Below are 26,717 nucleotides of genomic sequence, written 5' to 3'. Positions count from 1 at the left end.
ACGACCGTAGCAGGGGGTGATTTCCCCGGGAAAAGACTGTGATGGACGTCAATGGGGAAACGGCAAAAAAATTACTCAGATGGGGTAAAATCCACTTCCTAGCAGCATTTAGTAATTAAAAACAAACACTGGAGCTTTTCAGATATCAGAACCGGGCCCACAATTGAAATATTATTTAGGAATATATAGCCATATTTTAACTGTATACAATATCCATCCTCCTTTTCTATCGCTATTGAAGCGACTGATGAAGGTCGAGCCTGTCCTGTCATATTTCTGGCATAGTTCGTCTTGAAAATGGCTTTAAATCAACACACCAATATTATTGCTTGTGGAGCCTGCTGCAAATACAGATTGGTAGCTCTCATAGTTAGCGCACTGAAAGTGGCGGACACACCCTTTTCCCGGGTGTAACAGGCTTGTTAGCTTTGGAGTTGACCGCCCTTCCTTAATGAAGTCCATTTTTTTCTGGAAAGGCTTTGGTCCGCCTACTAGCCAATCATAGATAGTGAAAGCAATGACGTATCCCTCCGCCTGCGAAATGGCCTTGGCGTCACCAAATCGAATTCTGATTGGTTAAAGCAACAGTCTTATCGACGCATGTTTAATGCAGCAGAGCCCGCAGAACTGATTGTGAAGGCCTTGAGGCAGATTTCTGACCCTGGCAACCAGGGGGAAAAGCAATGGAAGGAAGCTAACAGACAATATGGAATTATTTAATAAGTATTGATGGACAAAATATAATATATGATTCAGATATTTCTTAGGCCAGCAGAGAAGGCCTTGAAGGCTCTGACGGCCCGCCACTGTTAGCCAGTCATCAAACAAAATAATACCTCTGATAAGCTGCTGTTTACATTTCTGATCATGTTCAGGCTGTTCTTGTGTAAATTACGTGTACATTTGCAGTTTATTTATTGCACTTTTTTGTCACAAAAATAAAGCAACCTAATAAGAGAAAAACGCTGAAGACCAAAACTATTTAGCATTTTTTTTAATGATGAAATATTACTTTTCAACTTGCCATATATTTTTGTAACAAATCCATGGGCAGCGCATGACTTCTGAATGCATAACAAAAAAGTGTCACAGGAATTTGTTATACCATGTGTTTTCCATAAAAAAATTACTGCCAAAAACTGCTTTGTGTGTGCGTCCCTGCTTAACTATTATCACATAAAATGGTGTCAAAGAAGAACATGTGTGTGGAATCTCTTTTGCAGTTTGTGCAAATTTAAAAAAAAAAGGTACTGAAACTGTTTGATCTTGTGCGGGAAAAATTATTGGTTTGATTAAAATATTGATAATTTAATCTGTTTGGCTGAGGTTTAAAAAGTTACATTCAGTGCTTTGACCCCACTGGGCCACAGAAAACACTTGCTTTCACAGGTCCAAACATTAAGCTCAATAAAAACTATTCCAATAGTTATCCAAATAAGTGGCTCTATGTTCCAAGTTTATAACACCACCTGTTGAGGACACTTATGTAACCGTTGGGTTTTGAGGGGATAAACAGAAGCAGCAGAAACAAATTTCTTGTTTGATGATGTAAACATTGTTGGGAATAGAGGAGTAATGCAACGGTACCCAAATGTCTTCCTGCTTAGGGCCCCAAGCATAGTAAACTTTATCCCTGAGAGTTAGGTCACATTCGCACTGGTGTGATTCAGAGGAAATCCTCAACATCAATTCATGGCTGGCATTTAAAACCCATGTATAAAAACTAATGTAAAAAAGACAAATATGGTCAGGAAAAAAACGGAGACCACTCACCGACACCTCATATAAGTAGTGTTGAAAGAACAAAGAAGGAGAAATACATTTATATACCCAATCACCCAGAATTCCTTCATCAATACAAGAAAAGGGGCATGAGGCTCGGCTGCTGCTTGCAACCTCAACCCACATGGCCACGAACACAGGCAGCGCCACAGGTGAGTTGGGCACTGATGCGAGTCCTCAAAGCTCATCCCTAATCTGCTTCATCACAAATCTGTGCAGGCTGACCAGATCCCGTGGACCGCTATACTCGTCGCCTTGCTTCCCAGCATGAAACATCATTAGGGTGGGGTAACCTTGCACCTGAGAAGGAAGAATACAGAATGAACCGCATCGTTGCAGCATATCTAAGTGTGAATCTTAAAAAGCCATTTGTCAATTAATTGTTAAAGATTAACCACCCTCTAAACTAAACAAATAAACCGTGATAGTGACTCCATGCTTATAATGGCAATAAATATTCCAGTTCGGAGAGTTTTTTCCCAGCTTAACAATGAGTCACTTTTATTGTTTTATAGATTAATATTGTCAGCAACCCTGAGTGTTTATTTACATTGTACTTGTTGCAGAGCGTGCGCTCCACTGTGCAGTCCACTGTGGCAATCTTCACGTCTGTCAGGACATTAAAGTCCTTTTTGGAAAGCTCCACCCACACTGGAGCTAGAAATTTGCAGTGGCCGCACCTGCAAATGACCTTGTTTAATGTGATGCATTCAAAGTAGTAAGCACCAAGGTTTGTTATCTGCTCAGTTAAATATAGTCTTCAAGAAATATTATGTAAACAAAGGAAAGACAGGTGATGCAACAATCCTACCATGGTGCAAAGAATTTGACAAACGTTAAGCCAGTGGCGATGGTCTCATCAAAGTTTCCTTCTGTCAGTTGCAAGACGTTGGACTGTAGACAGTAAGAAAAAAAAAAACGGTCATTTGTCTGGTCTGTGTGAGCCCTTTCACCCTAGTTTTGTGAAAATTCTTCAGAAACATAATGTAGTTTGTTACCAAATCATAGACAATCCTTAAAGTATACTTTTTGTTAAAATAGATGAGGATGGATTATTTTTCTCAATGGTCAAGTGAGCCTAAGCATCAACATATCATATCCCAAGTATTAAAGTTTTGTTAGAGCACCCCACATCCTTGATTGCTTCCCTGCACTTGGGTTCAACAACGTTCCACACTTTCATAACAAATCAAGTGTTGGAGCAATATTGATACTATTCTAGGAAGGAGTGTGATACGACAATAACAAGCAGGCATCAGTATGGGCGAATACTAACAAATAACATGGCGATTTTGTTTGCATATCCCAAGATCGCCATGAGTTATACAAGATGATGACTAAAGATAATGACTTTGGCTGACTTTAAAAGCAGAGACTCCACCCTGACACTCGTTGGCATTGCCACAAACCTGGACAAAGAAGACGACTGCGAGCATCAAAGAAATCTAAAAACAAATGTGTATCAACACTACTCACAATTACCTTTATTTTTGTTCAATACTGATTATTGCACCGGGTCCAAAAGGAGAGCACGGCACCGGCCTGACACGAAAACAGCACGCTCCAGATAGAAACCAGAGCCAGCCCGAAATGGAAAGCGACCACTGGCGGAGTATGAGTGCCACCGCTTACCGAAAAAACTAAATGAGGAATCAACATTTAATTTAAACTATGAACAATTTTTGTTTAAATTTTGCACATTACTAAAATACTGCATACGTGATTTGTTGCAATGACAGAAAACTGCTTTTCGTTCAAAGATCAACAATTTTCCCCCTTCAACATATCAAACTCACCTTTTTCTCATTGGGTTGTTCTTCAATAGGCTTGTCCTTGGCTACTTCCTGTCTCATTTCTTCTTTAGCATCTTCCTTAGGTTCTTCTTTTGCTTCTTCTTTAGCATCTTCCTTAGGTTCTTCTTTTGCTTCTTCTTTTGCATCTTCCTTAGGTTCTTCTTTTGCTTCTTCTTTAGCATCTTCCTTAGGTTCTTCTTTTGCTTCTTCTTTAGCATCTTCCTTAGGTTCTTCATTTGCTTCTTCTTTAGGCTCCTCCTCAGCTTCCCTCTCCTTTTCTGCTCGTTTGGTCTTTATACTGTTCAGCATCTCTTCCACAAATTCTTTTAGGTTGTCAAATTCTCTCTTTCCTTTGTAACGCGTAATCTCCACCTGAAATTGGAAGAACATGTCAGTAATTTCTATCAACTTGCCACTTGGGCGATATTCTAATCTCAGAAAATATTAATAGTCTAATATAATAGAGAGTGGCTTTAAAAAGCAGATTGTGTGAACATTAGGGCTTGGCACACATTTTCTTTTTTTAAATCATATTTAACTTTTTACTTGCATGGTGAGGAGTCAGATTGGGTTGTTGGGGGTTCACATCAGTCACCCTTGTGTTCAGGGGCAATTCTGATTATCTTTTGTGGGGGTGTCATTCAGGAATGGGCTCAACAAGCTGGGCGAAACTTGGAATGTTGTGCTCATCAGTTATAATGTTCACGTGGTTCTATCAAGTTTGAGAATACAGTCTTGAATTGAATTTATTGTCATTATACAAGTAGTCATACCTCTACTTACGACTTATGCCACTAAGAACAAAATATTCAGGTTACAAAAGCTTTTCATAAGTGAAATAAGTGCCCCGAGATACGAAAAAGATCCAAGTTACGAAATCCCCCCAAAAGTAAAAGCATTTACTTATCTGTTATTTTATTTTGAAATAGTCACGGATGCATTGATTATTATTTGAGAACCTCTTTTTTACAAGTGTGGATAAAGCAGCTGCTTCTGCTTTTATCATCATGCCTCCCAAGAAAATTACCAGTGCAAATGAAAAGAAGTGGTCAGCAAGGAGGACAATGACGAGTTGGTCTAGGGGCAAAAAAAAGAACTCTCTAGAGTTAATGGAACACTCAAGCAAGAAGGCGGACAAAGAGGAAGCAGCGAGCATTCCAGCAGCAAAAATGAAAAAATTACTAAAGAAATTTAACGAACTTTCTTTGTTCGTAGAAAAAAAACATCCAGAAAAACAGTTCACGACTGGTGCAATTGCCCACTTTGACAACGTTTGTCTGTTGCATTACAGAAATCTTATTAAAAGTCATCAAAGGCAATCTTCTTTGGATAGTTTTTTTTTTTCACAACCTCCATCAACCAGCACTGTAGAAGGGCAACTTATATCCAAAGAACCAGTTATGACTAATAAAATGGGTGAAAAAATACATTCCAAAGAGATCATAAAATGTTAATGTTTATTGTTGATTAATGTTAATTGTTGTTTGAATTCTTAATGTTGCGTTTATGAGATGTGTGTTCATGTGTTCGTTTTTGTGTGCTCTCTTGGTTGCTTACCATTAGCTTCCTCTTTTTCCTCTGTTTCAACATGGATTTTGTATGCTTGGTAATTACTGATTAGCATGTGAGCATAAGTAGTGTCTCCCTTCACATTGTATTCAGCGGAGTCTACAGAAGTAAACAGTTATGACATTATGCTCAAGTTTCACTTTACACGGGTGTGCTGCATGCCTTAAAGCAGCCTGCTCACAACTGTAGTAAATCGGCCAGGAGCAGAGTACAGAAAAACTACACAGAGATTTTGTACGTAGAATAGTGCCAGAAAGATTGTCGTTTTTGTCAAGAGTGCAAAGGAAGAGGTTTAAACGGTCAACCGCAGGAGCCTGATGATAGAATGATGAAGGGAGATTTAGAAAGGTATAAATTGTAAGAACCGAGCCTATGTTTAAAAAAATGATACTACTGGAGTGACAACACAATCAGATTACATAAATGCAGAGGAGACTTCTTCCTGAGGGGAGTGATTGAGGGCTTTTGGTGTTGAGAAGACACTCCTGAACACTTTTTATGACTTAGTGGTCAGAGTGGTGTTTTTCTGAACATGTTGGACATGAGGCAAATCCATTAAACACAAATGAAGGCTGCACAAACAGTTGAATAAAGCCCTGTCTTAGGCTGTTACCCAGATTCATATGGCATTTGTTAACAACCATACGGTTACAAGGGCAAAAAAGATGGAACCAAATTTTGATGAAAAAAAACCTGAGATTTTATTTTTAGGCCCTATCGTTCAAATATGTTCAAATTCAAGCAAATGCTTGCTGGCACTGCAATGTGTTTAATATTCAACATAGATCAGTCAACTAATTGAAACATATTAGAAATCCATCGACTATCAAAATAATAATTTCACATTGAGTAATGTGATGTAGAAAAGGGGGAAAGGTCTAAAATACCTTTTCGCCGCCGTTGAAGAACAACAATGTCGGATATCCCCGCACACCCAACTTAATGCACGCGTCTTGGTACTGGGTACAGTCCAACTAAAGAGTAACACAAGAAATATTGGCATTTAAAACACAAAAAACATTGATTAAATGTAAACCTCGTTCATTCAGTACTCAAGTCACATGCTGAAATGCCAACATGACATAATAACATTAAGGAAGAAAAAAAAACTTAACCTGATAGTTGTTCTTGGTCATTTGAATTGTTAAGTATGATCCCGTCCATAAGATTGTGTGATTAAAAAGCACCTACCTTTCCTATTTTAACCTCAGAGTGCTCAAAGGTGGAAGCCATCTGATCCCAGGTTGGAGCCATTGCTTTGCAGTGGCCACACCATGGAGCGTAGAACTTGACAAAATGAAATCCTAAGCATAGAAAGGCCAATCATCAGGCAATATGATACATATAGCTATACCATACAAATAACATTCAATGGTTAAATTATAGTAAATAATAAATTAGCATCAGGACATCCCATTCTAGGAATTGTAGCGTCATGGGTTGAGTAAAGCACAAACAGGATAAATAAAGTGCAGATTTCTGCCAATAGCATTAAGAACAACTTTAGAAGGGCAAAAGCTTAGATGGACACCAAAATATGTCCTTTCCTTGCATATTACTCCAGGGTCATGAAACAAACAGATCTCAGACAGTCAGACAGGGTCTTTGGGTCTTTGCAAGGGGGAATTTTTTTATTCGTGCATTGAGTTTAGGGACCATTTTCGGTAGATGCATTGGAATAGTCAAAATATGCATCCCATCAAAAAAGCAGAACGAAAGAAGATTTGTTTGCATAGTAACATTACTGTGATTAGCTGGCCACAACTATAATGGAGATAAATGTAGGAAAACTGTAATAGAAAAAGTTGAGAAAATAGAAAAAGTTGAAAAACTACCAAAAGTTGACAAACTAGCAAAAATTGACGGACAATTCTATCAAAAAATAAGCTTCGGTAGCAGCATCTGATAAGGGAGCAAAATCTGACAAAACACTGTAGGTTTTTGACTAACTGAAAGCAAATTTGTGTCACTGTCCCACTCATTCTAAACTCATATAGACATTACCAGACCAGGCCAAAGCCTACGTAAGAAATTGCAGTCTCATATGCAATCAATTGCCAAGTGCACGCAGCGATAAATTGCAGACGGGAGAATTACCGACCTCATTTTCTTTTACTGTCTAAATAATTGACTTTAAATTGCATATCATGAGAGGCTTAAGCTTTACCTTTTGTAACATGTTCCTTATAGTTAGTGGAGGTGAGCTCATACATCCCATCTTTGGGCTCTGGTGGGTTACTTTGTGGCTCCTCTTCAGCATCTGGTTTCTGGAGGAAGCAGTACAAGGGGAACATGGAATGCACTGGAATAGCTGCTTTTCAAGACAACTCGTTTACGTCATTTGGCATCACTTACAGCAGATGGGGCTTTGCTAACCATTGTTAACATCCAATTTTCCATAGCGGGCACCTCTCTCGGTCCATGGTACTGAACAGGGTCCTGTTCTGGCTTGTAAAACACAAGCCTACAAGTAACACAAGCATGCAATAAATAGTACAGGTATATTTCTATGTGAGCAGGCAACAATGACAATATTTAAAACAAGTACTCCTTTATTATCATTGTAAAAAATGTTGAGTTTAAGAAAAGGTCTTTATTGACAAAGACTCCGTTTCCAAAAGCTGCTACAAATAACAGGCCTTATAAACCAGCCTTTCCTTGTTGCAGTTTATTCTCAAAAAACTCTGAAATCCAGTTACTATGTATAAATTCTACTTATAGAATTTTGATTTTGAATGTTTAAAGTATTACATAGTATTTTAAAATACTTACGTAGGGTAGCCACGGATTTTGTGCTCATTGGAACAGAACTTTGTATCTTGGACACAGTCTACTTTGACAACGTAGGCGGGGGGTTCATTCATATTATTGTACTTGTCTGCTAATTCATTCCATTTTGGCTGCAGCGTCTTACAATGGCCACACCTGCACATAAAAGGTAGGGGTACAGCTTTAAATATTAAATAAAGTGCTTTTAGGATATACAGTAATCCCTCAAATATTGCGACTTCAACTTTCGCAGCTTCACTACATTTTTTTCTGGGGAAATGTTTTTTAATCCACGTTTAGACTCGCAAGCGGAAGCCACTCCCCTGTCCTCCGCTTGCCACTAGAACTCAGTATTGAAGTAAAAAAATAAATTAAAAAAAATATATATTTTTTAAATAGGGGTGACATGAGATGTGTAGAATTATTACAGAAGACATTCATTCATCTTCCATACCGCCCCCCTCGAAAGGGTTGGGGGTGTTGCTGCAGCCTAACCCAGCTGTCACAGAATACATTTAATGTTTTTTTTGTGACATACTGGAAATTTTGAGGACACCATCACTAATAAAAAGCAATTTTAATAAAACTAAGCTCTTGCTTTTGTGCAATTTTCCTCTAAATAGTATTTCCCGTCATTCATTCATTTGAATTATTTGAGATTAAAAATAAATACTATGTATAAAGGTGTAATAACTGCGTGACAGTAATTCACTATTCCAGTCTTCAAACACTGTTAAACTCAAAATTGAAATCTGCTTGTGCCACGTCACCTCAACGAGCGTAAGAACCACTACCGTGTTCTACCATTTAAACCTATATTCTAAGCTCTTGACACAAACGAGCACTTCAAGAATATTAGTAGACATTTGAGTGGATTAAAGCAGTTATCGTATTTAAGAGTTGGTCAATTTAGAAAGCTCCTGGTTGTTGTGCTAGTATATTAAAGGCTGAACACAAGCTTATAGTGAACCTGAAACGCTAAATGACAAATAGCGCGTTTGCTAACTAGCTTGCTTGCTTACGCACCGGCTATAACAAAACAGGCTGAGTTAAAGTAGCCCTTAGTTAGATAAATAATGAACTTACCACGGGGCATAAAACATCACAAAGTGCGGTGTGGTGGGCACTGCCTCCTTAAACATTTCCACCGTGTACGTATGCTTAGCATGTTCGTCGTCTGTATCATTATTATCACAAAATACAAAAGCAAACAGTAAAGAATAAATCAATACGAACGTCAAAGGAGTGTAATTTAGAGCGGGTGCCATGACAAGCGTCTGCCTGACCACTGCTGTAGTCTTGTAAACTATAATGGAGAAAGCTCGTTACCGCTGTGCATTCGATATTTAAAAGGTATGAAAGCTGTGAAGCCGGCGCGCGCACATTAAAGGGTTGCTTTTGGAGTGCATCCGCGCTATCACAGTGATGTGTAGATACTAGCCTGGCTGGTTAGACCTGAGGTGTCACCAGTCACTCATTTTAACAAGCCACATTAACGGCAATTACATTTTAAGAGTTGCATAGGACTATTATTACTGTGCTACTAAATCAGTGTTTCCCAACCACTGTGCTGTGAATTTACATGGATTTATACATTGTAATCCTCCCAGAGAAAAATCTTAATATCATCTGAGTAAAATTTAACTACGATGAGATCAAATTTGAAATGGAATCAGAGATTGTACTATTACAAGATTTAAATCGAAGTTTAAGTGTATTTTGTTGCTTATTTTATGTACTGTGCAACGGAAGCTGTGTCACAGGCTTCAACTTTTTTTGACTTGAAGTCTTAGTGACCACAAAACTTCTCTTTGCATAATGTTAAAAGATAGAAGTATTAATGTGAGTGAAAAAAAATAGTTGTAATGTTAAGAGACTTAAGTTGTTCTCTTGTTTTTACACAACGTGAAACGGAAGTTGTTTGGTTTCGAGGGCACCAATCTTTAGTGAAGTAAAGTCTGTGTGACCACAAAATTGCTTTTCATGCCACATTCGAAGATTTAAAAAATATTGTCAGTAAAAGTGGCGGCTCAGTGCAGCGAGTGGTTAGTGGATCGGCCTCACAGCTCTGGGATCCTGGGTTTGAATCCAGGCCAGTCCACCTGTGTGGACTTTGTACAGGGTGACCCAAAAAGATGCGTGCCAATGGGATCGTTTTCGAAACTGATGGGTCTGCATCTTTTTAGGTCACCCTGTATATTCTCCCTGGGCCTGCATGGGTTTTCCCCAGGTACTCTGTTTTCCTCGCACATTTCAAAAATGTGCCTGGTGGGCTGATTGGACACTCTAAGTTGCCCATAGGTATGAGTGTGACTGTGAACGGTTGTGTCTCCTCGTGCCCTGCAATTGGCTGGCCACCGATTCCGGGTGTCAGCTGTAAGCTTCAGCACTCCGACGACCCAAGTGACTTTTGATAATGGTTTTGAAACTATTTTGACTTTTAATACCTGTGAATCTGATATTATGAACGTGTTTTAATACACATGTACTAGGCTAAAGATATAACTCACATGTCTGCACATAGATAAACACATAATTTTGTAATCCACTCCTCCCTTTAGAGTTGGGACGTCCATGTAATCAGGCCCCCAAAATGTAATCAAAATGGACAAGAAAACAATGGGCGGAACGCCGTTGGGGAATTGTCACAGGCGGTTCTCAACGTCAGTCCTCTTTGTAAGTGACAAACCAGAAGGATGACTTTCCTGTTTCTTTATGCATGTTTTTGTGGATGTCTAGTGACGGACCTGAAATTCATCCTCTATAGTTCAATTAATCACAAGATGTTAGCTTTTGGTTGAGAGAGAGACGTTGAAGTGTGGGCAGGTTCTAGAACAGGTTTGTTAACCCAACTTCTCTGCTCTGGTATTTCACGTACTTCCCAGCATGTCTTAATTATGTACTGACATCTTTGTTATTTATGAGCATTGCGACTTTCTCTGTGCTTCACTTTGGAGATGGACTGTCTGAGGTTAAATTATTGAGAGATGAATTGTGCTAAAAAAAAAAACCCTGCCTTTTAAAAAATAATTTGGAGGTGAATTATTTGGGGGGGGGGGGTAAATTATTATTTTTCAATTGCCAAAAAAATCACAGCACCACTACCTCATACTATGGCCACTACACTGCAGTGTTTCCATGTCAATGTCAAGGAGTTTAATTTAAGGTGAATAAATTATCCCAAAATGTGCAAGAAGAGGAAAGTTGATGCAGATGGGAGACTATTTAAAAAACAATGGGAAGGGTTCATAGTTTGTGCTTCAAGGTGAAAAACTGGTGTGTCTTTTGTGTCACGAGGCGTTGTCGGTTATCAAGAAATACAACCTATGTCGGCATTTTGAGACGACACACAGAGCTCAATACGGCAAAACTGATCTACAAGAAAAACGGTAAATCAGGACTTCAGGTCAATGAATTCCGCTTCCGCTGCGCCTGACCAATGGAACGGGAGTCTCGTAGATGTGGGTGCTGTGAGGGGAGGCAGCGACGCGGCTATAGTTCCTGATAAAACGCCTATAGAAATGTGCAAACGCCAAAAAGCGATATAGCTCCTTTCTCCCCTTGGGCCTGGGCCACTTGAGTTACGGCTGCCCCTTTTGTGGCATCCATCCGCACCTCCCCGTCGGCCACCACATTAGTTCTTCCCTCAGGAAAGAAATGGTGGCAGCATAAAACGACGGGTGGATTCCCCAATAGCCAAGCTCACCTTAACCTCCCTTACTATTGGTGAGCCTTTGCTTTTACCGGGCAGAGGGCATGTTCTTGAGAGATGTCCATCCTCGCCGTAGTAATAGCATAGAGAAAAGGCTCTGACGTCATCAAGGGAGGAGGGGCCAAAGCCGCCAGGGGGAAAGCCGGAAGCAGGCGCCAAAGTCCACCCAAGACGCCCACGCGCGAGCCACCTCGCCGCTGCCTCCGGTGTCCCTGTAGTCGGCCATCAATCCTGATGGGCAATTCCACAAGTTCACCGAAGGACTCGGGCTCGTCACAGCACCCCAGTTCGTCCTGCATCGCCTCATTCAGCCCCCCTAGAAATGCGTCCTGGAGGGCGCTGTCATTGAAGTCACTTTTGGCGGCCAAAATGCAGAACTCTACTGAATATTCGGCGACACTCAGGACGCCTTGTCATAGTGCTCTTAAGCGGCCAACTGCCTCCCGGCCTTGCACCGGGTGGTTGAAGACCTTTCGCATTTCCGCGGTAAATTTGGTGTAGGAGGTGCATATGTTGGAGCACCGCTCCCATTTGGCGCTAGCCCAGGCCAGGGCCTGATTTCAAAGACAGCCAATAAGGTAAGGCATTGTTGAGCAAATATCAGACGGCACTGAACAAGGAACTTTTGACATGCGCCGAGGTTCCCACTGTAGGGGGCGGGACCATAGGTTCGCGGCGATACCGGGGTTACATCTGGCGAGGCTGGTGTTGGGCGTCCACTCTGTGAGGGCGTGAGTTGTGCCAGTATGGATTTGAGGGTTTGAGTAATCTTCGATACCTTAGTCCACAGGGGCCAAATCTGCCGCCGAATCATTTTGTGTGGCCCGGCAAAGTAAATAATCAGTGCCGACTTTCGTTTTTAGATCAAATTAAAATGAAGAGTACAGATCTATATTAAATGTTCCCCCGTTTAATTTAATAATTTTATTTTTTTAATCAATTTTTTTCAGTGTTTTAGTTGAAAAATAATTTTGTAAAATCTAAAAATATATTTAAAAAGCTAAACATTGTTTTAGATCTATAAAAAATGGAATATTCAGGTATTTTAATCCAATTCTTCAAATTCATTTACGTTATAATCGCGCCGCTGTGTCGTGGCGCGATCAGGGATGGATTTGGACCCAGTCACGGGTAGGTTGGAGGAGGGGAGGCAATTGGATTCAAAACAATAACTTTAATAACTTAGAAGGCATCATACAAAACAATGAGGATTCGAAACCAAACTGGAAACAGGAGAACGAGTGGTATCGAGGAGAAGGGTTGAACCTACGCAGTGACATCCAGGAATATGCAGGAGTTTGAAGGACTTGCAGGAATGATCCGACAAAGATACGAGAACTAATTGGTCTTTAAATACAAACTCAGGAAGTAATCAACAGATTGATTCCAGCTGCTCTGCCTTGACGGCAAGCCAGGAGGGACAAACGGCTGCTCCTGACGGTAGCTCCCCTTTAAGGAACGGATTCTAGACGTCCCTTTATCGTCCAGTAGGGGCATCCGCACCAGCCCGGGAATAGACGAGGATTGTTCGCCGAACGGACGTTTCACCGCCACAAGATTTGCTTGCTCGCCCCACCCCCGGATCGTGTGTGTACATGTTTTTCAACCTCGGTCAGCAGTCGATAGTAGCCGGACGTGCAGCTAAATGAAAGTCTGAATAAGTTGCCATTGACGGCGGTAGACGTCCGCTTCATGTTGACTGTGAGGTGCAGAGTACTCAGTACTCATTTAACCCATCAGGTGCCATTGACGGCGGTAGACGTCCGATTCATGTTGACTGTGAGGTGCAGAGTATTCAGCACTCATTTAATACTGTAGCAGAACTTTGTGTTATATATCCACTAGATGGAGCTCTAATAATAGAAATAGCATCTGCAGTGGGAAAAGAAAAAATACAAATACAACACAAACTACTATGTATGGATGTCCGGTGGAAACATCCAATCGAAACATTCCCACTTTTATTTGTTTAAAAAAATAACAAATTAAACACTTTAGCATGTCACATATACACACACACACACACAGTTTACAAGAAATTACAAAGTTCCGGGCTAAAAGACTTTTATTTAGCCGCACGTCCTGCTGCCATTGACGGTAGACTAATAACAGAAATAGCATCTGCACGTCAACATAAATCGGACGTCTACCGCAGTCAATGGCAGCTTATTGATAATGTGTTTAAGGGGAAAGCAAACTTTTTGACTTGCAGGCCAGAATGAATACGAACATTTGACAGCATTTGGACACAATGTAGTTTATCAAAGCTAGGGATTGAAATATAAGAAAAACGACAAATTTGAAGCTGAAATTTATTTTCAAATTTACTTTCAACATTAAGAACATATTATTCAACGATAGAGAGCAGTCTTTAAATTGAGAGTGATGAGCGGTAAGGGAAATGAATGAGGTCAAAGAGAGCAGTCTTTAAATTGAGAGTGATGAGCGGTTAGGGAAATAAATGAGGTCATTGATTTTACTATAATTTGGACAACGCTGGGTGGGATTAACAATCCTAACGCGTTGTATATGGCCCGCGGGCCGAGGTAAAAAAAACATGTACACACGTTATCCGTGGGCGGGGCAAGCGCAAATCCCGCAGCGGCGAATCGTCCGTTCGGCGAACTGTCACGTCACCCAAACGTCCGTTCGGCGAACTGTCCGGTCGCCCAAACATCCGTTCGCCGAACTGGCCGTCGCCCAAAAGTCCGTTCGGCGAACTGTCTGTTGCCCAAACGTCTTTTGCCAAATCGTCCGAATACCGTTGACGTCCTATCATTATGCCAAATTCATGGCCGTGTCTACGGAACAAGGTGATGGGGAGTTATGACTGCTGTTTCTTTTTTTGTTTTGTTTACAAATATGGTTTTGTACAAGGACATGACAACTTTTGCCATTATGAGTTATTGTTGTAATACCTGAGAATCAGTTGCCAAAAGACACAGACATCAGGCCTTGATCAAATAAATATAAACTTTCAGGAAGGGCAAAAGTGAAAATGTGGGAATAAAACATTTATGCAAAACATTACTAATATGCTAAAGAGGAAACCAGACCCCGGCTTGGATATCAAAGTAAACTGTGAAGCCCAGTTTACCCAGCATGCGCTGCTTTCTGATTAGCCAAGTAAAACTCATTATCCAACGTAATGCTTTCTGTGGGTGCACCTTTGGTCACTCAATAAATGCTTTAGCAGATGCGTTTGAGGTGGAGGCTGCACTCAGTCACCCACACGCACAGGCGACTTTCTCCGAATCCGACCTGAGAGAACCCTACAAACGCTACCAAATATATGCCCACTTTACTTCATGTGATCCATCGGGTCACTTTATTGGTCACCTGCATTGGAACTGAAACAAAGCAAAGCTCAGGTAACTCATAAATCATAAGTCATTAACATACAGTTGTGGCCAAAGGTTTGCATACACTTGTGAAGAACAAGTCATGGCTCTTTTGAGTTTCCAGTTATTTCTATAACTCTGATTTTTCTTTGATAGAGTGATTGGAACAGATACTTCTTTGTCACAAAAAACATTCACGAAGTTTGTTTATTTTATGACTTTATTATGGGTTAACTGAAAAAGTGATCAAATATCGTTGTTCTCCTTGCAAGCAAAAATTCCATGAGAATGTCTTTTTCTCTTTGCGCATGAATTTGGGAATGGACAGTGGTGGACTGTCAGGCCCTGTAAGGCCTTCTCTGCTGGCCTAAAATAATATCTGAATCACAGACTGATATTAATTATGTATTGTTATTGTTGCACCCTGAAACCATGAATACTTATTAAATAATTCCAAATCATCTGTCAGCTTCCTTTCATTCCTTTCCCCTAGCTGTGCTGCTTCCAGATTTGTGTTTTCATATTGAAGCATCTAACCAATCACATTTCAGCTATTATTTGTTGCCAGGGTCGGAATCAGTTCTGCAAGTTCTGCTGCATAAAACAAGCGTCGATAAAACTGTTGCTTTAATCAATCAGATTTCGAGTTGGCGACACCAATGCCTTCTCGCAGGCGTAGGGATACGTCATCACTTTCACCAACTATGATTGGCGAGTGATAGAGTGGACTAGCCAGAGCTACCAAACTGTAACTGGAGCGAGCTGCACTGGCAAATATTTTGTTGTTTTGATTTAATAGCGTTTTTGTCCACCCACAATGCCTGAAGGAGGAGAAGAAATGGATTTGTTAGCAGATTTTCTGTCAAAGCCATTTTCAAGACGGACTTTTCAAGAAAAGCTGGACATCATTAAGGCCGGACAACTGCGTAGCAAGCCTGTCACAACCCGGAACAAACATTTTCAGCACTGAATCGAATGAAAACTTATGCCAGAAATACGACAGTACAGGATTGACTTTCAGCATTAGCTTTGATGACGATAGAAAAGGAGGAAAGAAAAGACGATGGATTTTGTGTACAAATAAAAAATATTTTTGGTGAGTAAAATATGGCTATATTCCTAAATAATATTTGAATTGTATGAGGTTATTATTCATTATTTTTTTATATGTATCGCAGGTTTTATAGCCATAAAATTGTTTTTGAGTGATGGATTGATACAGATATAGAATTGAAGGTGTCGCTTAGAAATTCACGGGCCGCCACTGGGAGTGAATAATAGCAGACATTACTACACATATTTTAATAAAAAATATCAGTAGCGAAATAAAGCAGCTGGAATTCATTTCTAAATTTGTCAAAATCCTGCCAAGTCCAAATTCATTACAACAAACCTGAACTGGCATACCTTCTCACGTTAGGCTCAAGAAGAGGCACCACCCTCATCTATTGGATGTGACCTTTCACATGTTTTATTTTTCTTTCTTTTCAGTCACACCAAAAATTATACAAGGGTAGATGAAAAGGCGCCTTGCTGGCAGAGGTTAACCATGTTTCCATCATGTCAGTTCTCATTAGTCGATGATGAGCCGTCGCCATGTTGGACAGCTGCAGCATGTCTCTTACACAAGAAGGCACACTCACAAGCACACATGCATGTTAAATATGGACGAGGCAAATTGCTGTTGACCGTTTTCCCGTGAAGATTTACTGGCATGTGCCTTTTCTGATCTCAGTGACCACAACATTCTGTCATGGTCCATGCCATCACTGCCTCTTACTTTGACACTTATGAATGCATTTTCACATACAACCAGAGGAAACTAAGCGTGATCTTGCATGAGAATTTAAGGTGTAAGTCAAATGGAAAAAAAAACAAACCTAATCCCTTTTCCCCTCATTACAGGATGTTTCTGTGATGAACTCTCAAGCAAAATAAAGTGAACATGTGTATTAACTATTCTTCAAATTTTCAGGTAGGCTTTTTAGGAGATGCCTCAAATCAAATGTATTGAATTGAAGTGAATTGAATGCTTTTATTGACATTATAAGAGTATAATGAGATTTAAAGCTTTCACCACGTAGGGCACGAATAACAACAGACAAATAAATAATCAATAAATAAGTAGTCAAAGTGAGGTCAGCAGAGTGAAGCAGGCTTGTTCCGTCTGAAGTCCAGGTGGAGTTTTATGGTTTTTGGAGACAGTTTATTAATTTTTTTTTAAATAAAATATAACACGTAAGCACTGCTCCATTTTTTTAATCAACTGAAACTCAAACAATGAAAATAGGAACAATTTTAAAAAGATAATAACCTAATAAAATATGGTGGTATCTACTTGATTGTGTGGTGAGTGATTCACTTACCTGACTTCAGTGCGGGCAGATGTGGGCTCACATGTTGGCTCGCTATACTCTCTATTTTAATGTTATTTGCTATTTTACTGGGAGAAAAATATATTTTTGGGGTGAGCCTTGGTATATGGAAGTATAAGACTTAATGGTGCCAAATATATTTATAATACTGTAGCAAATGCCCATGAGGACAACGTTTCACAAAATTTCTGCTCCAGCGTAATTGTTTAAAAACCCAAATCGATGTAAACACATCAGCTTACCTTGCATGTTTTTTTTTGAATGTAGGAGGACACAGCAGTACCCGGAAAAGTACCTACTCAAGTCTGTGAAGAACATGCAAACTCCACACAGGTGAACCGACCTGGATTTGAACTCAGGTCCCCAGAGGTGTGAGGCCAAAGCGCTCACCACTCAAGCCGCCGGGCCGCTAGAGTAATGCAATTGGTTAGGGGAAAAACAATTATATAGTAACAACTGATTTTTTTTTCACATGAGCATATTTGTTATGTGGATGTTCAATGTATTTCTCTGTAATGCAGGGCTGCCAATTACTCTAGAATTTCTGGAGTTTACCGGAAAATCCAACAGAAACTCCCTAATCTCCGGAAATCCCCCAAAAATGTCACTTAATTTTTTTTGGAAGCAACCACTTCGACAAAGTACGAAATTTCCAGTTTAAATTACTTAAAATTCACACCATTGATGCGGCTTTCACCATCTTGATTAGACTGCACTGTAAACCGGAAGAATTTGGTAACATGAGTGCATTGTGAATCATCTGAGTTACAAATTCTGACGAATTATTGATCTTGTGTGACTTCAGCATGGCAATCAATTGCATATGTAGCCTCGATCGCATCAACATTTTTGTTTTCGTTTTATTCATAGGGGAAGTAAATATTATTAAGGCTGACTAAACCGCCAGTCTTTAGTTTTGAAACAAATCCCATCATTTCCAGGGATGTCCTGAAGGAAGTTTTTGGGGAATCATTCGGGCCAGGAAAACTACCGGTCCTGATGATCAGCTCCAGACTACCGAGGGACTGTGCGAATCATATTGGAAGTGATTCTGCATATTATCAATCACAGCCTTAGTCTGCAGAAGGTCCCAACCTTGCGTGGGCTTTGCTGTGCGTGGTTCCAGTTTTACCAGTTTTGTCTTTTCCTTTGTCTGTGCTTGCTACTGCTACAAACTGAAGTTTCCGAATGTGGGATAAATAAAGGTTAATATAATCTAAAGTCATCCCGTCTGATCTAATCTTAACTAATATATTCTAATCTAATCTCGTCTAATCTAATCTAAAATCAATTTAAGTAGTACACAGCACTTATCAATATGCCTCCTCGAAACAAGTGTTAAATGGATCACAATTTGGATTAAATTTATAAAAAGAATCCAGACATGCACATAACTTTATTCCTTCTTATTTGACAAAATATCCCATGTTGATGCCCTCCCCAAAAAGTCCGACATTTGCACATTGCACAAAATGCAACAACTTCAGGGTGGCAAATGGTGGAATTAGTGACTGTAAAACGCACGTAGAAGGACCCAAACACAAAGATAAACTTATTTTCATTATGTTGTACTTTTTCAATAGTTTGCCAAAACACAATAATTCAAATAATGTAAAAAAATCTGTCCTACGCTTATTTATTTTATTTCGATTTTGCGTGAATCGCATTCACTCCAGAAATAATTCGGAAACAGGACAAGGGTATTCCTCATATGGTGTCGACTGAGGTTGGCAGCTTTGTATTCATGATGTAACAAAATGGTGAAATGTACTGGATTTTAAAATCATGTAGGGTCAATTTGATGATTTTCTTCCAAATACAATGGTACCTCTACTTATGTTCTAAGATCTGAAAAAAAAAAACATCGATAGTCCAACGCAAAAATGTCACGCTCCAGGGGGACACCAGAGCATGTGTGACCGTCAGACCTAAAGCCCCTATTCTGGGCACTTTATCATCTTTTTCCGGGGCCATAGTGGAGCAGCTCCAGCCGGAAATCAGTTCCTGATCCTTGGGCCTCCGACCCTTGTTTGTTACCGAGTTGTTTTTTGGTGTTTTTCTCATTTTGTACTTAACATAATTTCAAGTTGTTTATATTTACATACCCATGTACGTATATTTATTCAGCTGTTACTTGCAATTCCACCGCATTTGAAAATAGATTTTTGCATTCCTTATTCATTTTGATTGCTAATAAATAATTTAGTTATCTCTATTTAGAAACATATGCATTCATATTTCATACATACAAATTTGTATAGTTTTATCCTCATAAAGGGCATAGAATTAAAGTTTGTGGAATTAATTATGCCAATTCAATGTAAAGTGTTTGTACTTATGAAAAAAATCCAAGTTAGGAAACTGCTTCTGGAAGTAATTCATTTTGTAAGTCAAGTTACTACTGTACTTATTTACACAATGGGGGCAAAAGGGAGGAAAAAATCTGTAAAATTACATTTTAACAAAAGGCAGGTTAAAAAAATATTTTGTCATTTGAACTTTTTAAGTAAATCTGTCTACGGAGTGTAAATTCAATGAGTATTGTTAATAATATAGTTTTACGTGGCAATAAGCTTCATGGATTTAACTGTAATTTTATTATATTTTATTTACCAAAATCAGTGCTGATTAGTGTTTCACACATTCTCATATTTGTTGTTTCAACAAGCCTGTCAAGTTAATCTGAAAGCGCATATCGCGAACAACTCCAGCACCAATTTAACAATAGCGAAAAATAAATGTAACACTTTCAGGCTGTAATTATTTTAGCCTTCACTGTGCCAAGGCCCGACATTGTCTGAAAAGGACAAGGTATAGATGTAATTATTTCCATCTGCGTGGTGCAAACATTTGACCAAGTAGGAAATTGGAACCATTGGAATGAGGTAAGTCATGTTGATGTTATCGAGGCAAAGCAGCAGTATTGGAGGGAATGGATTTGATGTAGCCTAGTAATGCAGAAGGCACTATTACTGATCATTCAGGTAGCATTCATCATGAAACTATTTTATTTCAGACACATGTGAGCTGGTGATTTATTCTGGAAAAAAAGTTTCTATTTGGCCTAAGTTCTATTTCTATAACCTGTGCTTTTTTAACACAACTGCTAGCCAGGATTGCCCCTCAATTTTGCGTTTGAGTAATTTGACCAAACATGGGTTCCTTTGACAAAATGACGCATCAATGCCATCCAGGCAGGGATTTAATAGAACCAACCTAGCAATTAGACATTTGTTTTTCATATTTTCCCAAGTGACATATTGCAGGATGGTTCCTTGTTGTGCTTATTCTATCAGGTTATTTTGTGATGGTATTTGAAAACACAAAAATCACACAAAAATATTTATGATTTGGAAAAGACACAACAAAAACATTAACTTTTTTTCTGTTGCTATATCTACACGCACAAGAACCATGTCTAAACATTTTACAACAACTTATCAAGATCCATCTTCTTCTCACTGTACCGAGTGCTTACTAGCCCAACAGCCTTGTCATGCTCTTCATCCACTTCTTCCTTCAACTGCTGCTGCTCCTTCAGGAAGTCTGACCAATCAACTTTCAAACGTTCCAAGTTTTCCTGCAGCTTGCCATTCTGTATGGACAAAGATATACATGAATAGTCAGATGTCCATCAAATAAATACAATTAATTACTTGAACTTCATGTGTAGTTCAGCTACTCACCATATTTTCTCTCAAATAAGCCGGCACTACGCATTAGCCGTACCCTTAAAATAGTTGAATCTTACAATTTCCCGTATATAAGCTGCCCCCTGATTCACCATTTTCACCTCCATATTCATGGTTTTAATAAGGAGTACAAATGTGTTACTTGGAAAGGAAAATGATCACACGTGGTATTTCTGATATACTGTATGAACCAAAAGCACATTATTAGGGTCAATATCATCAGGAAGTAATTCATCCAGTAATGATCGTTTTCTTACTGCCTAAGAAATCAACGGTATACTCAGGTATACCTTATAGTCAAAAAATGACACAAATTAAAAGCTTTCCATCATGAAATGTTTTAACTCCAATTCTGGGAATGGATGAATATGGCGAAATATAATATTAAAAAAATCAATCAATATTGGAATCACAATAAACTTTATTATTCAAAGATTACGAAAGATTTCTAATTATTGATTGGATTCCTTGCTGAAGTTGATAATCCCGTCACCTGATCTCAGATAAGTGGGAGAAAATTGATGGATACTTTTATTTTTGTGTGTGATTTAGATAACTGTCAAAATCCAGGAATGTGTGCAAGCCTATGTGCAAAAAAGGACTTTTAGTGGAGAATATGGTCCTAATCACATCTCTCTGTCAAGTGTATACACATACCCTTTTACAATTACCTGCTGTGTTTCAAGTTCTCTTAGATGGACTCTTTCTGCCATGTGATTAGCTGCCTTCACTGTGAAGAAAAAGTTGCAGATAATATGAAAATGAATATAGTGGAAATTCCCTCTGAATCAATTTAAAAGTACTTCATAATTGTTATTGTTTTAATCATTGTGTCACCATAGCTGTGCAAATGTGTATTTACATCGAGCAATGACATTTGAGAGCTGCAGCTTTACACCATTTAAATCTGAAGGGAGCACTTGGTCATTTGCTTCTTGCACTGCTTTACTCAGGGTTTCCAGGAGTCTGCTGTCCCGGTGAGCTCTTTTCTCCTAGTATAGGGAAAATATTATCTCAATTCAAAGGCGATGAAGCATTGAATTACTAAAATTTTATCTCATAAAAGGTTGGTTCCAACAAAAGTGAAACATGTTAACGGTGAGTGTATTATTAAGCTACTTACCATTATGTCAAAAGAAATTAAGCAAATACTGATGAATGGTAGTGTTTTATACCTCAAATTCTCGCACAAAGTAACGGATCTCTGCATTGATAACGGGCCGGTGGTCAAGCAGCCGGGACTGGATATCACCAACATCTGCAGTAGTGAAAAAGAAAACCTAAGAGTAACGTTAAATGCAAATTAAAATGGCATAACAATTAACACATTTAGGTCTTATTTCATGATCATACAGATCAAATCAAGAGTAAATTATATTAAGTGGAAAAACACAACTAAAGAACTACTGAACTGATTGATGGATTAGAAAACTCCCTTTTCAGCTTCACCTAGTGACAATTTAATGCCCGAAAGAGTCCATAATTGTATTTTCGTGCCTAAATAACGGTCACCTATTGATACGCCGATTTGCGAAAATACATACATAAGTAATGAATGCATGCAGCATAGCTTATCGTTGGAAATCATTGTTGGCTGGTACATTCACTCACCCTTGATTATTTTGTCCATTTCCAGTCATTCATAGCCACATCAGAAGCAAAAGCTCATTTTAATTCCCATTTGAGGTGGCTTCAGTCGCTGGAATGCCAGATTTATCAGCAGGTAACTGTTCTATCGAAGAAAAAAAACAAAAAATAAAGCGATTTTAGTTTAACACAAACAAAACCAGGTCGTATGCATGCCTTAACGTGTATTATATATCTGACAAGGTGTCGTATCAATGTTGGTCCCTGACAAACACCAGTCACATGAATGGTAGTCAGCTGACACTAATAACAAAAATATTTACTACTACTTCCGGGTACAACGAAGCAGGTTGAACCATGTTGCCAAACCATATTTACCACCTTAATAGAGCGGAGAGTCTGAAAAGTCGTTATCAGCGGCAATAGTAATCGACAGCCTTCATACAGTAGTGGATTTCTCTTTGGGAATCTTTCGCAGCCAGCTTCGTTTTACTCCAATTATAAGCACATAAAGATGGGTCCGAAACGGTCCCAATCAGTTCGGTTTAAATAAAACCATATTTAGACAGCTATGTTTTTAGATGGATGATGAAAAATACATAATTAGTTTCATATATGCACTTAATTTTGCTCATCTATGACGATTATGAACATTTTAAAGTCTGTTGAAAAATTGAAGGATATGTATCTATTTAAAAACTTAATTCACTATAATGTTAATCGAAAGGCACTGTTACAAAATGGCTGAAAAGGGATTATGGCCATCCCAGTTGCTCATATCGAGTATTGAATACATCTAGCAATGTATATATGAGATATCTACTGCCAAAGCTGCTGTCCATTTAGTAGGAATTCCTATAGTACTGTTGTGAACTGAGATAATGATAAACATTTTTTTGATGATAGCGCTTGAGGTGAGGTTGAACTGAGATTTACTCAGTTTAACGTAGTCTACAATACATTTAAAAAGGTTTCCTAACGTGATAGATCCAATGTAGTGGGAGAAAAAAAATTAAGGCTTTCAGCGGTAGGCCAGCAGATGTCAGACTTGCTCTGTGGAAAACACTCTTCAAAACGCATACAAAACCCCTTTTGACTCATAATATATATATATATATATAATACACGTTGCAGTCTATTGATGGCTTAGTCAACGTCGGCCTGGGTGTTCCACATCCGGCCAGTGATGTTGGCATTCGTTACTGACTGTTCAGTGGGCTCTCTTAGCTCGAGAACCAGCCAAGACTTATCTTGCCGTAGCCCAGACTGATAGACTGCAGTGGTAGTTGTAGTGCATTACCTCCAAAAAGGCCCATTTCGCGAAGGCACCGTGGTAGACCTAGCCACTTCCTGATGAATGAATTGGCTTTTCCATCCATCTTGCTCACAGTGGATGAGGAGATCTTGCTCATTTTCAAGGGGCACATTACCCTTCTGTATAGGATGAACTGGTAGCACCAGACCTTGAACTCTCCATGGAGTTGGCTCTGTTCAATCCTTGACAGCCTATCACTAAATTGTCTCATGATGGGGCTCTCCATCTGTCTATCAGACAGCTCTGTGGTGTACTGCCCCCCAAGACTTTTGATGGGTTGCTCAGAGAGGAGGGGGATTCTTTCTCCCCCGACAATAAAGGTGGTATTGTCGTTTTTGACTCCTCTTCTGAGTGATGTAACGCAGCACGCCTTTCCATGTCATTTACAAACGTCATTTTCAGAAGAATTTCTGACAGCGAGCTTCTAGGTGCTGCCCGGATGCCCGCTGATTTACGGATGGATGTTAGTATGTGTGTGTGTGTGTGTGCACCCGGAAACTTGCTGGCGGAAATTCTTCCCAAAATGACGTTTGTAAATTAGGTGGAAAGGCGTCTTTGCTCAGCTCGTCCAGCACCATCGTGTTTGGACCCTGTCTACGCTTACTCCATTTATGAGGAGTGGGGCCAGATCTGTACTGCGTTTGCAAAAGTCCAGGATTATTCCTTTAGTTTTCGTGGTGTTTAGTGTGAGATTGTTCACCAAACACCACGAAGGAAGGTTTTTTTTTTACCTCATCTCTGTAAGCAAGCTCATGCCCCCTGAGATGAGTCCGACCACAGTGGTGTCATCGGCAAATTTGATGATGGAGTTAGACTGGTGGATCGGTGTACAGTCGTATGTGTACAGGGAGTACAGAAGAGGACTCAGTACACAGCCTTGAGGGGAGCCAATGCTCAGTGTAATGGAGGAAGAGAGGTGGGGATCAAGTCTAATAGTTTGTGGACGGTTGGTTAGGAAGTTCTTAATACTGTTGTTGTTCTGCGGCCTTGCGACTGTACTGTCTAACTTATAACTGTGTCTTTTCTTGCACTGTCACAATGAAATTTCCTAAATACGGGATGAATAAAGTTATCCAGTCCAATCCAGCAGCAGATGGAAGATTATAGTTTAAGGTGGGAGAGTTTGTCAGCCAGAATGGCCAGTGTAATAGTGTTGAAGGCTGAGCTATAGTGAATGAAAAGCATCCTCACGTAGTTCCCATGGTGCTCCAGGTTGCTCAGTGCTGTGTGTAGAGCTATAGGTCCTCAGTGGACCTATTTGCTCTATAAGTAAACTGGTGAGGATCAACTGAGGGATGGATTGTATCCTTGATGTGGCGGGCGACTTTTCAAAGCACTTCATGATCACAGGCGTAAGTACAACAGGCCTGTAATCAATCGGGCTGTCAATGTTTGGCTTTTTAGTGACTGCAATAATGGTGGCAGATTTCAGGCAGGATGGGATGATGGATTGTCCTGCCTGAAATCTGCCACCATTATCCCTAAAAAGCCAACCATCGAGAGTCTGAATGATTCGCATTGGCCGAAAGGCTGAATCAGCGACAGATGCTAGGGCTGTTTTGGTGTCTCTGGTACTCTGTTACGGTTGATTCTTCAACTCAAGACTACTGGGGGACTGCGCGGATAAGCTTTGAAGAGTGACTCTGCATATTTTCAACCTCGATCTCAGTTCCCCACCTTGTGGAAGTCTTCCTGTGTGTGACAGTTTTGTCCAACTCTACAATGTATTTTTTGTCTCTGTATCCGTTCTCGATACTGCACTCAAGATGGCGGCACTCAAGCTCCGTCCGCTTTTGCTTGTTTTGTGTTTTTGCTGCTTTTGATCTATTTTAATTGCATTTTAATATTTGTAAATGCTTTCCCATATACTTTGCTTTGCTTTGTACTTTGTGCTTTTAGCGTTGTACTTTGTGCTTTTTGCTTTGTACTTTGTGCCTTTTGCTTTGTACTTTGTGCCTTTTGCATTGCAATTTGTGATTTTTGCTTTGTACTTTGTGCTTTTTCTTTTGTACTATGTGCTTTTTGCTTTGTTGTTCTGCGACCTTTGCGACCCGATCCCACTCGTCGCGTGGTGTCTTTATGCTAGTCCTACATGTTTTTGGAGCTGTTCAGCCGTGCCTCTACTGTCATGCACGCAGGATCAGCTGTGAGCAGTGGACGATAGTGCCGGGAGAAGAGGCAACGCTCCAGACCGAGCATTCCATCATTGTTACGGGAGCGTGAGATCTCTCCACGGTCTGATAGAGGAGCTTGCTGGGCTGGTTGCTTGCTGGGCTGGTTGCTTGTGTGCTTCGAAGCCCCCCACCAGCCTCTCCGCTGCTGCTGATCAGGTGATAGGACATCTTCGGAGGAAGGCAAGGAAAATGATCTTATAAACCTCCAGATCATTGAGTGACTCAACTTAAAAGTGTGATTCTGCATATTTAACCTTAATCTCAGTCTGCAGGTGCCCACCTTGTGGGCTCCCTTTGGTCTGCGGGCCGAATACTGCTTAATTTGAGATCAAGTGGGCCGGGCCAGTAAACTCATTGCAAAATTACATAGAACTAACAATAAGCCCACTTATCTCCTTTGTATTAGTCACTAATACTAATAATTAGTGCAAAAAATGAGTAAATTATACAAAATGTTTATTAAAAGAAATTTCCTTTTACATTATGAACAATATATTATGAACAAGAGAATAACATAAGAACATAAATAAATGTCAATTCTTGTTGTATGTCCGGACTAAAACACTGCGCCCCTAGCGGATAATAGAAGAACTACACATTTAAAAGAA

General features: G+C 39.7%; 2 protein-coding genes and 1 long non-coding RNA gene across 6 annotated transcripts; 1 reads left to right on the top strand and 2 right to left on the bottom strand.

The window, feature by feature from the left end:
• Window positions 1-979: 979 nt before the first annotated feature.
• Window positions 980-9,326, bottom strand: txndc5 (thioredoxin domain containing 5). The gene is made up of 10 exons (XM_077735870.1): window positions 9,000-9,326; window positions 7,917-8,069; window positions 7,500-7,608; window positions 7,312-7,411; window positions 6,336-6,448; window positions 6,032-6,118; window positions 3,579-3,947; window positions 2,594-2,676; window positions 2,333-2,462; window positions 980-2,082 (listed from the first exon to the last, which is right to left on the bottom strand). Exons 1-10 carry the CDS (start codon window positions 9,179-9,181, stop codon window positions 1,960-1,962), a joined length of 1,449 nt encoding a protein of 482 aa, XP_077591996.1. The 5' UTR covers window positions 9,182-9,326; the 3' UTR covers window positions 980-1,959.
• Window positions 8,646-20,066, top strand: LOC144209515 (uncharacterized). Its single transcript, XR_013329147.1, has 4 exons — window positions 8,646-8,693; window positions 10,475-10,589; window positions 16,872-16,941; window positions 17,609-20,066. It is a non-coding gene; the product is annotated as an uncharacterized LOC144209515 (long non-coding RNA).
• A 450-nt stretch (window positions 20,067-20,516) lies between these two features.
• bloc1s5 (biogenesis of lysosomal organelles complex-1, subunit 5, muted) lies at window positions 20,517-23,162 on the bottom strand. 4 transcript variants are annotated; one of them, XM_077735872.1, is made up of 6 exons: window positions 23,002-23,162; window positions 22,645-22,765; window positions 22,209-22,291; window positions 21,896-22,025; window positions 21,705-21,763; window positions 20,517-20,936 (listed from the first exon to the last, which is right to left on the bottom strand). In XM_077735872.1, the coding sequence occupies exons 2-6, from the start codon at window positions 22,661-22,663 to the stop codon at window positions 20,769-20,771; spliced, it is 459 nt and encodes a 152-aa protein (XP_077591998.1). In that variant the 5' UTR covers window positions 22,664-22,765; window positions 23,002-23,162; the 3' UTR covers window positions 20,517-20,768. The 4 variants fall into 4 exon arrangements, with proteins under 4 accessions (XP_077591998.1, XP_077592000.1, XP_077591999.1 ...); XM_077735874.1 differs by having other exon boundaries at window positions 22,999-23,139; XM_077735873.1 differs by lacking the exon at window positions 23,002-23,162 and adding an exon at window positions 22,837-22,935.
• Window positions 23,163-26,717: the final 3,555 nt, after the last annotated feature.

This window comes from Stigmatopora nigra, chromosome 16 (genome assembly GCF_051989575.1).
Source record: "Stigmatopora nigra isolate UIUO_SnigA chromosome 16, RoL_Snig_1.1, whole genome shotgun sequence".
Classification (NCBI taxonomy): Eukaryota; Metazoa; Chordata; class Actinopteri; order Syngnathiformes; family Syngnathidae; genus Stigmatopora; species Stigmatopora nigra.
This window is presented reverse-complemented; position numbering and strand designations above follow the sequence as displayed.